Source organism: Calliopsis andreniformis, chromosome 2 (genome assembly GCF_051401765.1).
Source record: "Calliopsis andreniformis isolate RMS-2024a chromosome 2, iyCalAndr_principal, whole genome shotgun sequence".
In the NCBI taxonomy this organism is placed as follows: Eukaryota; Metazoa; Arthropoda; class Insecta; order Hymenoptera; family Andrenidae; genus Calliopsis; species Calliopsis andreniformis.
Genome location: NC_135063.1, coordinates 16271846 through 16284045, shown reverse-complemented (window position 1 = coordinate 16284045; position 12200 = coordinate 16271846). Strand labels below are relative to the sequence as shown.

The 12200-nt window shown below is 38.8% G+C and overlaps 1 protein-coding gene across 3 annotated transcripts; it reads left to right on the top strand.

Moving 5' to 3' along the window:
* The first annotated feature begins 1353 nt into the window (after positions 1-1353).
* On the top strand, positions 1354-11904 carry E (nonribosomal peptide synthetase ebony). 3 transcript variants are annotated; one of them, XM_076390535.1, is made up of 13 exons: positions 1354-1490; positions 4056-4188; positions 4377-4652; positions 5726-5881; positions 5981-6207; positions 6356-6418; positions 6702-6912; positions 7309-7476; positions 8706-8902; positions 8973-9168; positions 9300-9660; positions 9996-10446; positions 11054-11904. In XM_076390535.1, exons 2-13 carry the CDS (start codon positions 4056-4058, stop codon positions 11192-11194), a joined length of 2580 nt encoding a protein of 859 aa, XP_076246650.1. In that variant the 5' UTR covers positions 1354-1490; the 3' UTR covers positions 11195-11904. The 3 variants fall into 3 exon arrangements, with proteins under 3 accessions (XP_076246650.1, XP_076246658.1, XP_076246667.1); XM_076390543.1 differs by lacking the exon at positions 4056-4188 and having other exon boundaries at positions 1355-1490; XM_076390552.1 differs by lacking the exons at positions 4056-4188; positions 4377-4652 and having other exon boundaries at positions 1356-1490.
* Positions 11905-12200: the final 296 nt, after the last annotated feature.

The following is a 12200-nucleotide window of genomic DNA, read 5'->3' as shown; positions in this document are numbered from 1 at the left end:
CAATATTTAATAACTTAATCCTCCCGTATCCCCTTGGATCCTCTGGAATCGCGATTTGCCGCGGAAAGTATAAATCCACGCAGTGACGGTCGATCATTTTCTAATATAAGACAAAACGGACCAAGTGGCCGCAGTAGCCGTTTAATGGAACGGTGAAGCAAATTCATTTTACAGTCCACTGGTTCTCTTAAGGCCGTTTCGAAATTTAGCTGCCATGAAATTACGTGAAGTTATGCGATTAACGGTAACTCCAAGAATTGTCTCGATTCGCGAATTCGGCCAGGGCATAGATCAGCTTTTACTGTCATGGATCGTGCTCTATTCGTTCGCCAAAATAGAAATGGAAGAAAAATTCAGTAAATGACAGTGAGAGGAATGATGCTATAATTAGAAGATAAAAAAGATGTACCGTTGAGTTGAATCGTGAAAACATAGTCATAATTGCCTGTGCGAGAGAAGAGTAGAAAGATAGGAAAACAGCTACCTCATTAAGTATAGTGACTCACTTCTTCATGACTGATTACGTTCAATTTTTACATTGCAATACGTAACGTAGATGCGGATATGATTGAAATCACTGTTCAGAAGACAACACCATAAGAAATGAAGCCTTAAAATAGAAGAAAGGGCTAATAAAGGGTCCATAAAGAAGCAAGTTTTAACCGTTTTAACCTAACCCAACACTCGCAAACACAATCCAGCCACGTAAAGACACGCGTAAATGGATAGGGATTAAAAGTATTAGAAGCACAAAAAGAGGTGAAGAGAGAGCAAAGAAACCCAGTCAGTCAGAGGAAGTAGCGATCAATCGACAGTTGATGCACAGTGCCGAAGGGGGCCAGGCAGTGTAGCGCGGCAGAAAAGATGGTGGTGGCAGGATGGGGGACAACGAACAATTCAGGGCCCTCATAACCGGTTCCATATAAAAGCACATGCTACGTCAACGGGAGGAAACATTCTCACTGAGCGATCGGCCCTGTGATGGCCGAACGGTGAAGGTCATCGCGTCGCGACCCGAGGAACCACGCTGTGTGCCCTTCCTGCTCTCTCAGATCGCTCCGGAAACGCGGCGCGTTCTCGCGCGGGTCTCCATCGCCTGTTCTTATCAGTGTCCACGGTGTCCAGCAAGGAGACAGTTTGGCTGAGGAAATAAGTGACAAGTGGGAAAGACCGAGGAAAGGCCGAATCGATGACGAATCTGAGGGTCTGTTAAACGAGAAACGGTAGACAAGCGACAGTGTTCAGTGATCGGTCGACGAAACGCATACGGAAGGAAAGTGCGTCGCAGGATCGAGGATACGGCGAACAATCGTTGGGAGAAGGTTCCACGGAGGCGAAATCAGCCGGTCGAACGCGCGAGTGAAAGCTGCCCGACTCTTAATCGGTTTGCTTTCTGGACGGTGGCCGAGCGGTGTCGGAAACTGGGAATTCGTGAGGTTCCATTCGAAGGACGATTGATAGGATAAGAAGATTCGAGGGAAGCCACTGAGGTGAGTGGATGGTGAGAGGAGTTGTGAAATCTTTCGAATTGAATCGCCGCGGTCTCGAAAGCGGTTTCGAGGTGCTTTGGATCTTCTCCAGCAAGAAGAGATTACGTTGAGGTTTGGGAAAGATGAACAAGCCTGCTTTATCTATGTTAACTTTGCTGATTGTACGATTAGTATTGATTAGCTGATATCTCACTGTGCTGGACACTGTGTTTGGATAGTGGAAAATACGAATGGAACTTTTCAAGTGGAACTTAAGCTATTTTTCTTTCATTTTTTTGGACAACAGGTTGTGGATCTCTTTGCGCAGAACATGTGGTTAACATTTGCTTACGCTTTCAGCATCTCATACGCTTTGTAAAAGAAGGACACATAAAGTTTGAAAATTGAATTTTTAAAAAGTCGCGCCTAAAGATACTGAACTTTTCAATGTCGCTAAATTATATTATAAGATTCCTTATTACTGCGTTAAGGAACTTCGTGTGTTTCGTTTCGTATATCCTTACTAACAATATCTAAAACCAAAAAAGAAAGCAGTCTATATCCGTCAGTATCCCTGAAGTGGTTAAAAAGGCAGAAATGAAGGCGTTTGCATGCTGATCAAGGAGCTTGTATTGCTTTCTGTCGGCCGAAATAAATCTCGCAACTAAACCCAGCAAAAGAATGCAGTGTTATAATATGTTCAAAGAAAATTCGTTCATTTTTGCGTTTCTGTGCGTCGACATTTGTGAACTTAAAAAAAAAAAAAAAAAAAAAAAAATGTTGAAATCACCGCATTGGGTATAAAACATGATAAGACTGTCCAATTTTTAAATTAGAAAAAACCTCCTCCTACTTTACCGAAAACAAAATATAAAATAGCAAAAAAGTGTTTTTTGCTGCTCACATACTGAATCAACCTTGTCTTTCAAATCTCAACTTGTCAGACATAACGTAGTATTAGGAAATGATTGCGTAAATTCAATTTCAATAATTAGAAAACAGTTATGTACCCGTTATCTTACTGAAAAGCATACATAATAGCATGTCGCGGTTAAAGTGCTCCTTCATTACGAAAGTAATTGGCTATTTTTCTGATCAATATCATGATATTACATCGAGACATGCAGATAACTTTGCAAGGCGATAAAAAACTACTTTTCTAGTTACCGTAACATTTGTTAGTGACACTTCAAAATAAGTTCAAAAACAGTTGAATCAAAGTTTAGTGAAAATTCGTTTCTCGGCCTAGTGTTTTTCCACTACAACCACAAATAATTTATAAAAATGCAGAACGCACGAGCACGCTCCAACTGCAAAAGACTTTCAACATGTGAACGAGCCAACTATTCAGTTGTTTGTAATGATTACAAAATAGCAGTGGTTATATAAAGCAACCCGTGCTCTTTTATCATACCGTGTTGCCAATTTCCATATAAATACCCTGGACCTAGATCACGTTCTCTATCAAAGTATGCATTTTTCCGACACCGTTTTTCCTTTCTATAATTATTCATCGTTGATTGTCCATTAAACTCTCATATTTATCGACAATGCACACACAGTCAATCCCACAAAATATATTATTATGTTGACCAAACATGCTTCTTCAGACAGATCGCGAACGTTTACGATGATTTTCAATCATAATTGAAAAAGAGAAAGTTTCAACGATTGCAATTGCTTTCTTAGAAACGTGTTTAACTTGCTTAGTCCTCAGCGTAGTGGCTTTTCGAGATACGTTGGATAATTTATCGAACGGACCAACGTAGCTTAAGAATATTGCATAAAGTAGTGAGAGGGTATTTCCATGAAAAAGTAATTTGAATATTTACAGGCTTTTATATTGTACAATTTGTATATTTATTTTTTTATGCATGTAGAAATATAGCGTAAAATTAGACAAGAGTTTTTAAAACAGAAATCAGTTTCTAACTAATTACCGTGAAGGTCGATTAACTCTCACCTTGTACGAAATTCAGTCCAACAAGATTTCTCGTTAGTTATAACCACTCTAATTTAATAATTTATTAAATTAGAGCAAAACAAATTGGTCTAAAACCACTTTCCCTACCATAAATCAAATCAATGATAACTTCAATTCTTACATTATCCCCCCTCCACTAGAAGGAGAGCTAGCGTGATTAGACGAGAGAGAGAATTATCGTGCAGCTTCATAATATGGTGGGGATAACCCTCCAGTGACCTTGAACGACCACTTGACTTTATTACCACTATAGGCTCCATTATTCGTGTATTATGAAATCATGAGCACATCTGCGTCAATATCAATTGGCTCACTTTCACCAGCATATAGAAACAAAAATTTATTCCACCTTCTAGAGTATAGGGAAAATAGAAAAATAGTTGGTCATGTAACACCGAGCTTCTATCGAGGCAACGGCTCAAAGCCCTAAAATATTGTCTCCATTGTCTCGAAGCCAAGGAGAGTCTGCCTTAAGCTCAGCAGTAATCCTCTCAATTAATCCCATCGCGCTGTCTCGCAGCTGTGACGAAATGAATGAAACTCTGGCAGATACTAGCGATCGTAGATCGATACGAAACTGAAACCGATTTTCCAACCCACAGATGGGCACCATTTTGCAGCAGTCGGTCTTAAAAGGCCGTCAGACCGACGGCACCAAGGAGAAGGATTTGCTTCATAAATTATTCACAGAGGCGGCAGCGAATCATTCCACTCAGCCAGCAGTCTACTACGAAGGTACTGTCATTGACGTTATCAGGGAAAACTATTGTTACGGAGCTCGAAAAAAACACGTAGACGCCAATTACCGTCAACCGTGCATTACACGTTCCAAAGATTCTTCTCCCGTTTTTTCCCCTTCTTTCCCCTTTTTTCCCCTTTTTTCTTTCCTCATGTTTTTCAAATACCGTTTTTTGCCCTAACAGACGATAACGGCGATGAGCACACGCTGTCATACGCAGAGCTGCACCAGCTGACCAATGGGATGGCTCGAGCGTTGCGGAAGTGCGACAAGCCTGAAGACTCATCGCAGTCATTGGTGGCTGTGTGTATGAAACCGTCTCATCGACTACCGACGGTCCTGTTGGCTATTGTCAAAGCAGGAATGGCCTACTTGCCACTGGATGCTGAGTATCCTATGTCTAGGATGAAGCATGTTCTACAGGAGGCGAAGCCTTTTGTAGTGCTTGTAGAGAGGGAAGGTAAAAATGATGCCCTCAACTTTTATCTTTTTAATTGTTGGAAGTTTGTGAGCTAAGGGTGGGGATTATAAAAAAGTTAAGGAACGACCAATCTAGTGAAAGGAAAAACAAAAAGAGAAAAATAATAGTCGTTGAAGTGTGCTGAGATTCTTCCTCCGTACAGTAAGCGAAAGAACCTTGGTACGTATGCAAATTATCGCAGTGATTTAAAGGCTGATCGAAGAACCTGCTCCTTTCGACATTGGTTTTCTCTCTCAAACAGACCTCTGATGTTACTAGCCACCACCTTTAATACATGTAGCAGAGTTTTTTAAATGTTTCAAGAATGCGCGATATGGGGAAAACTGATGATTAGTTTAAATTTAACTTCTGTTTAAAAAACAAGTGCCGTTGCTCTTCAACACTAAAATTTTCAAACTTCGAAGTGTTTACTTGATGAACATGGAAATCACGTTTCTGGAATATGGAAGGAATTGCAAAGGAATTCATTTCCACATTTTCTACTTGAAACACGCTATTTCTGAGGCTATGTATCAAGCAAAAAAGGTTACGTATCTATAAAAAGAAATTTAAGAGTCATTCTATACACGCAGCATTATCACAACGAAACGAATAAAATACCTACTGTTTAGAATTGTAAAAATAATTTCATTTTATCAATTGCAATACCTAATACTAAAAACATAAAAAGCCCCTTATTTCTCAAACATTACCGTACCTCATTAATTTTAAATGCTTCCACGCAATTTAGATTTTTTATGACAACGCTGCTCTGTATCACTCCCCCTTGTGCTTTTGAAACATAATGAAACTCATTCCAGTTGGCTGCCTCTGTTTAATTACCGAATAACCGAATTTAATTGCGCAAAAAATCGTATCAACCAAAAACTACTTAAAAGACGAAAAAAAGAAGAGATAGAAATCTTGTTCGGAAAACGATGTAAATAACAAGTACTAAACTTCCAAGAACGATCTCCAAAAGTCGAGTAAATCAAGAGAAATTTCACAGAAGTTTAAAATCGTTCAAGAAACCTAGATCGTTTGCCTTCAACGATCTACGTTAACTTTTCCAGCGGACTCGTCAATGTTCGAAGGAGCAGCTACGATGACTTACGAGGAGCTAGCAGACAGAAGTCGCGACGAGGAAGAGGAGGATTTGGAGCAAGAAGAAGACCCTGAGCAACTCGCCATCGTGCTCTACACTTCCGGCAGCACTGGCACACCGAAAGGTAACCACACCAAATAAGACACTTTTTTTCTCTTAACGAAGAAACGTTCTTTCCTTAAAACCTTCAGATCTGTATCTTGCTCTTTTCCTTTACTCGAAGGAGTGCTCTTGCCGCACGCTACTGTGCTTAACAGACTACGATGGCAATGGAGAGAGCTGCCGTACGGATCTGACGAGGAACGCTGTGTTTTTAAGACGTCCTTGACCTTTGTCGATAGCGTGTCTGAAATCTGGGGACCTCTGCTCCAAGGTCGCACCTTGGTGGTGGTTTCTAAACACGTGACCAAGGACCCGGAGAGGTTCGTGCAGGTGTTGGAGAAACATCAGGTGAGGTGATGATGAGACAGGTGAATATTCAGAAGTATTTGAAATTTTATTTTAATTCTGACTGCTGCAACTGAATAAAACTTGTCGTTCCTGGACTCAAAGTGTTAATCGTATGCTCCAATCTAACTAAGGATCTACTTTGTTTCAGATTCAGCGATTAGTTCTGGTGCCATCCCTTCTGCACTCGATGCTGATGTATCTAAGTCTACGGGTAAATGTCACTGAGATATCCATCATACCGAATCCCCGTCGAATCCATAAATCGTCGACATTATCATTAGCGAAGTCGTTATTAGCAAAATGTTCGTTTGGTTCCGACTTAATGGAACCCTCTAAATCCTAGCGTGTCAATTTCAATTGAGAAGTGAAATATTTCCTTGGTCGTCATTCAATATCTGTTATTTACGAACCTCTGGTTCTGGTACTGGTTATTAGTGAACGTAGCATACCTAACAGTAACGGTCGAATTGCCTATATCTCAATTATCTTTTTAGGACAAGGAGAACGTACTCCGTTCACTGAAACTTTGGGTGTGTTCCGGAGAAACATTGCCTGTTTCACTGGCTGAACAATTTTTCGTTACGTTTCAAGATGAAGGCAAGATTCTTGCGAATTTTTACGGAAGCACGGAAATCATGGGTGACGTCACTTATCATCTTTTGAACAGCCAAAACCAGTTGCAGTCAATGGAAAAGGTTCCCATAGGTAAACCAGTTTTGCTTGAGCAGGTTTAATTGAATCGACGTTTTAATTGCACTCGGTAATCTTAACGCTGATCACTCCACGTGAACAAGATCATAAAGATTGATAGAAATAAGATAATTAGACGAGGTAATAGTTACAAGCGGATATACTGATGGAACAAAATCAGATGATTAAATGAATTGAGAAATATTCTTTTTATATAGACTTTTTCAAACGTTTTTTCAAGTATTCGAAATCATCTAATTTTTTCCCATTTATGCAATAGCTATCAACACATTAATTTATTTAGACAGAAGTTCGTTTCTTTTGAGATTTAAACAGCTCCAAACTTTCAAAGTGTATTTATTTTTCAAAGGATTTTCATTCATTCAAACCTGAAGAGTTTTCTGATTGCAGGAAAACCCCTGGATAATTGTATTGTCTACATCGTGAACAAAGAAATGCGATTGGTACCACAAGGCGAGGTTGGTGAGCTAATAGTGGCTGGAAGGAATCTCGCAGCGGGCTACCTTCGCGACAACGATTCTCGCAAATTCTTGGACAACCCTCATGCAATCGATCCAGGTACGTACTACATACTTCCACTACTGATGTCAACTAATTAAAGATCTGACTTTAATTTGAAGAAAAAATAGGTAACATAGATTTTAGTTTAACCCTAGATTGTATTGGATAGATTACATTATACAATGTAGATATACCCAGTTAGGTAACAAATAGTAAATCTACTTAATTCAAACCTGATAAAATCCGAATTCATGGACATTTCAAATGACCTCAGCGGTCGAACACAACACCTACTCACGACTTCATTTCTGTATACAATTGAAAATTCCTATTGAAGCTGTTACACAGTCACCTAATCAAAACCCCGCTTTTTTTAGTAATTACCTATAAACGAATTCAGCAAAAACCCGTTACAAGGTTGCGAATAAACTATTTATTGATTTCCTAGTTCCAACGGTAACCAGAATAGACCGTGATTAAATAAAGCAATTGTCACATAATTAGTATGCACGTACTTTACGATTATTCTTGCAAAACTATCAGCAAAAATCTTAGTGACTTGACGAGCAAATATTTTTTCAATTCCTGAATAACTAAAAATCATAAGAAAATAAGCATAGTAATCATAAAGCATGTTAAATTATAATTAAATATTAAGACTTTCAAATTTACAATATCTAATTTCAATATTCGATTAATTTTGTACCACTCTAAAGAGATCAATATTTCCCCTGAATCCACATAAATCGTTTAAACCTGGTACAGCGCGATCAAGCAAAATAATAACACTCGACAATAATTCCATTAGGAACAGAGTCCGAGAATACCTGCCCGTAGATCCTCGTTCGCGGACAATTTACCGAGAATCGTTTTTCCTGGCTGCGCTACAGGAGCCACGCGTAATCTCGTTAAGAATGTAATGTTCGCGACCGACCCTATTCCACCTGGGAATAATTCACGCGAGCCGCAGAAATCCCGCGTTTTTTATTCGCCCTGCCACAGCGCTGGGCACGCGCACGTCCGCAGATCGCGATCAAGATTTATTCGCGACTCGCGCCTTATTATACGCCGAGGCGGCTGGCGGAATGAATGAATGAATGAATCGTGTGCAAGACAGAAAGACAAAAACATGACAGCAAACTGGAATTAAGAAAGAGCTAGGTAGAGCCATACTTGAGAAAAAAATTATTTTTCATTTTTTAATGCTTTTCTTCAAAAGACACATTTTTTAGATGTGTTTCGTGATAAAATCACTTCAATTCCTCATTAATTTACGTTTTGGACAGAGTACTCGAGGATCTATCGAACAGGCGATTACGCCCGGATATCGAAAGGAGTCGTCGTGTACGAAGGACGAGTGGATTCACAGATAAAAGTGCGAGGACACCGCGTGGATCTAACGGAAGTCGAGAAGGCGGTGTGCAGAGTGCCTGGAGTTGATAGTGTGGTCGTTCTTTGTTATAAACCGGGAGAATTGTCCCAGGTACGATTTTATTTAGATTTTTAGACCATGAAAATTAGACTAGATTTCTGAAAATTGGAAACCTTTTCAGGCATTAGTCGCCTTCATTACAATCGCGAATGGCTCCCCAACCTGCGAGCAAAAAATCGAAACGTTCCTTCAAGCCACTTTGCCCCCCTACATGCTGCCTCACATTGTCGTCGTGGATAATATACCACTCTTAACAAATGGAAAAACAGACCGACAAACGCTATTGAAGCAGTACGAATCTTCAAATCACAGTGAGAGTACGATATTTCTACATATAAATGAAAGATTCTCAAGCACCGAACTACGATCATAACTCTCAAAAACGAAGAATACTAAAATTCCTGCTTCCTGACTCTCCAAATTTTAATTAATTTATACTTGTCTTCAGACAATGACCAGTACGTGAATTGCGATTACACGGGAGTATCGGCGGAAGAGCTAGAAAAAGCGAAAGTTCTATTCCCAACGGTGGCGTCAGTAATAGGCCGAAGCAGCCGTGCGAGCATCACGCTCGATGCAAATTTCTACGAGCTGGGCGGGAACTCCTTGAACTCCATCTACACTGTGACGAAGCTCAGGGATCAAGGTTACGAGATAGGCATCACAGAGTTCATCACGGCAAAGAATCTGGGTGAGGTACTCGCCCGAATGAGAATCAGCATGGACGACGTACCTCTGGAGAAAGACTTCGACGAGGAGGGGTATATCTTTGAGATGCTAGATCACTCTCATAAACGAGATGCAATCGAGTGAGTATAATTAAGCAATTTAAACCTGAGCACTCTACTTTCGGGAGTTTGTTAAATCCTGTGCAATTTGCTTAAATATTTCCTCGGTGAAAACTATTTTAGTTAAGTAAAATTGTACAAGATGGCAGCCATCAGCTGTTTGCCTCTCCTCGAAAGTTTGACTGCTTTGAAAATTTTTGAAAATTTGAAATTCAAGATAAAACGGAAGAAATGAAACGTTAAACCAAGAGGGAGAATTTGTTTCGATAATTACAAGAAAAAAAGGAGGACTGATTATTTGAATTGTTCAATAGGTTATACCAATCGATGATGTAACCAAAACAATCTTTTTTTAGAATCATCACAGAAAGCTTCTACAGCAAGGCAGACTTAGAACAGTGGCTGATGCCAGGTATTGAGAGAGACGATTATCGAATAATGATGGAAATCCTCTGGGAGCCTCTGGTGGAGAAAAATTTAAGTTTCGTAGTGAAATCGTCGCGAGATAACAGAACAATCGGAGTGGGCCTGAATTTCGATTTGTGGGACGAACCAGAGCTAATATTGGACTCGAAATTAACAATAGTCTTCGATTTCCTCGAGTTTCTGGAGGCACCCATTAGAGAGCGAAAATTGCCAAAAGGAAAGGGACAGATCATTCACAATTTCATGATGTCGACGAGCAGTGATTTGAACGCAGCCGAAAACGTAATCATGATGAAGGCAATGGAAGAATATTGCCTACAGTTAGCCAGAAGAAAAGAGTACGCGGGGATTTTCACCACAAACACCAGTCCATTGACGCAGGTAACGATCTTAACAAGTTTTTAATACGGAACGCAATCACCGTTACTTATTCTACGTTAGTCACACAGTTGAACATTTAATTAATCTTACAATTTCACGGAAATACCATGTTGCATCCTAGAATCTCTTTTAACGAGGTCGTTAGTGAGAGGAAATTGCTCTGTCCCCACAACCCCTCCGCGAACAGAATATGAAAATTGAATAACCGAAAGAAAGGCTCTCTACTTTTTATTATTTCGCCTTATGGTTAGTGTTATGTCGGTCATCTTCAAGCTTTTCAATTTGCCACGATATTGTGTAACACGACATCGTTGAATGAATATTGCTATTAGAGATTATGTAACAGAAAATGCGGAAATGGTTTTTCAAATTCCCTCCAGGGGATGCAATGAAAATTGAAAGTATTAAATAGTCCCTATCCCCAATTCATTTTCTTGCTAATTGAATAAACTCAATTTTTCCTACTTCTTTGCAAAGTTAAAATATCCGTAAAAAAGTACAAGAACTCTTATTTTCTAACTAATAATAAATTCCATTTTCATTCAATTATTTTTCTTTTTTTAGCAATAGATCCGTTAATAACAGTTTTGCTATTTGTACGTTACAGCAACTCGGAATGGACGTATTTGGATATGAAACATTGTTGACTTACCAAGTGAACAAATACGTTGCCCCCGATGATACAAAGCCCTTTGGAGAAGCGCCAGATGGTCAGCTGGCAATTTGTTCATTGAAAATGATCCGTTAGCTTCCACTGGAACGATACAGAAATGTTAACCAGATTTATTGCTCACAGATGGCGCGATTCGTCACAATATCTCGTAGAATTAATTATCACAAGGATAGAATAAGAGCATGTGCTATCACACAGTTCAAATTACGTTGATTATATTAATTTATTGTAAAAAAAATGTCATTTCGTCACGTAACAAAAAAATTGAATTTCTCACTCATTGCGTGTTGCATTGATTTACGTTACAAACTAAGTGATAAATTCAATTTTGTATATTTCTGATTAAAACCATATTCATAGTTATCCTGTGATATTTAAAAGATAGAAAACAGATTTTATTTTTTAAATAAAAATGGAGGTACCCGACGTACCTTTAACAATATTTTTTGTCCAAAGTGTAAATTTTGTATGCACGAAACCATACTCAAATCATATCGAGAATTAAGAGTAGAATGTAATTGCAGGAAAGTGTAAATATTTTTGTATATAGATACCATACACAATAGGCAACTATACTTTTTTCGATAATGTTTAAGATTATTCAAACTCTATACCGAGTTTTCAGTACAAAAAGTAACGAAAATTTAAACATGCAAAATAAGTCAGAGTTAACTGTATGTTATAAAAGAACGCAGTAAATGAGGAATAGGCAGATTGAAAAGATTATAATGCGTATTGAATTAGTACGAAATTATTAAATAATTTAATAAAGCATATTCTACATACCTCTCGACTTTTCATTTTTCAATCGCCATGACAGATTTGCATCGTTCAACTGACACGTCTCGAATAAATCGCTGTAAATATGAAACAAAGAATGTTCGTCAAAATACTACATCGTTCTTTGATATATTAATCATTAATGTGTAGTTTTATGTCGGTATTTAATTAAATCAAGCGCAAAATCTTATAGAAAATAGTTAAAACGTACCAGACACAGGCACAAAGCGTCTCGTTTCAAACACAGCCGAAGCTTATCACTGCCTGTAGGGGGCAGCACATGTCAATCTTGTGACTTCCA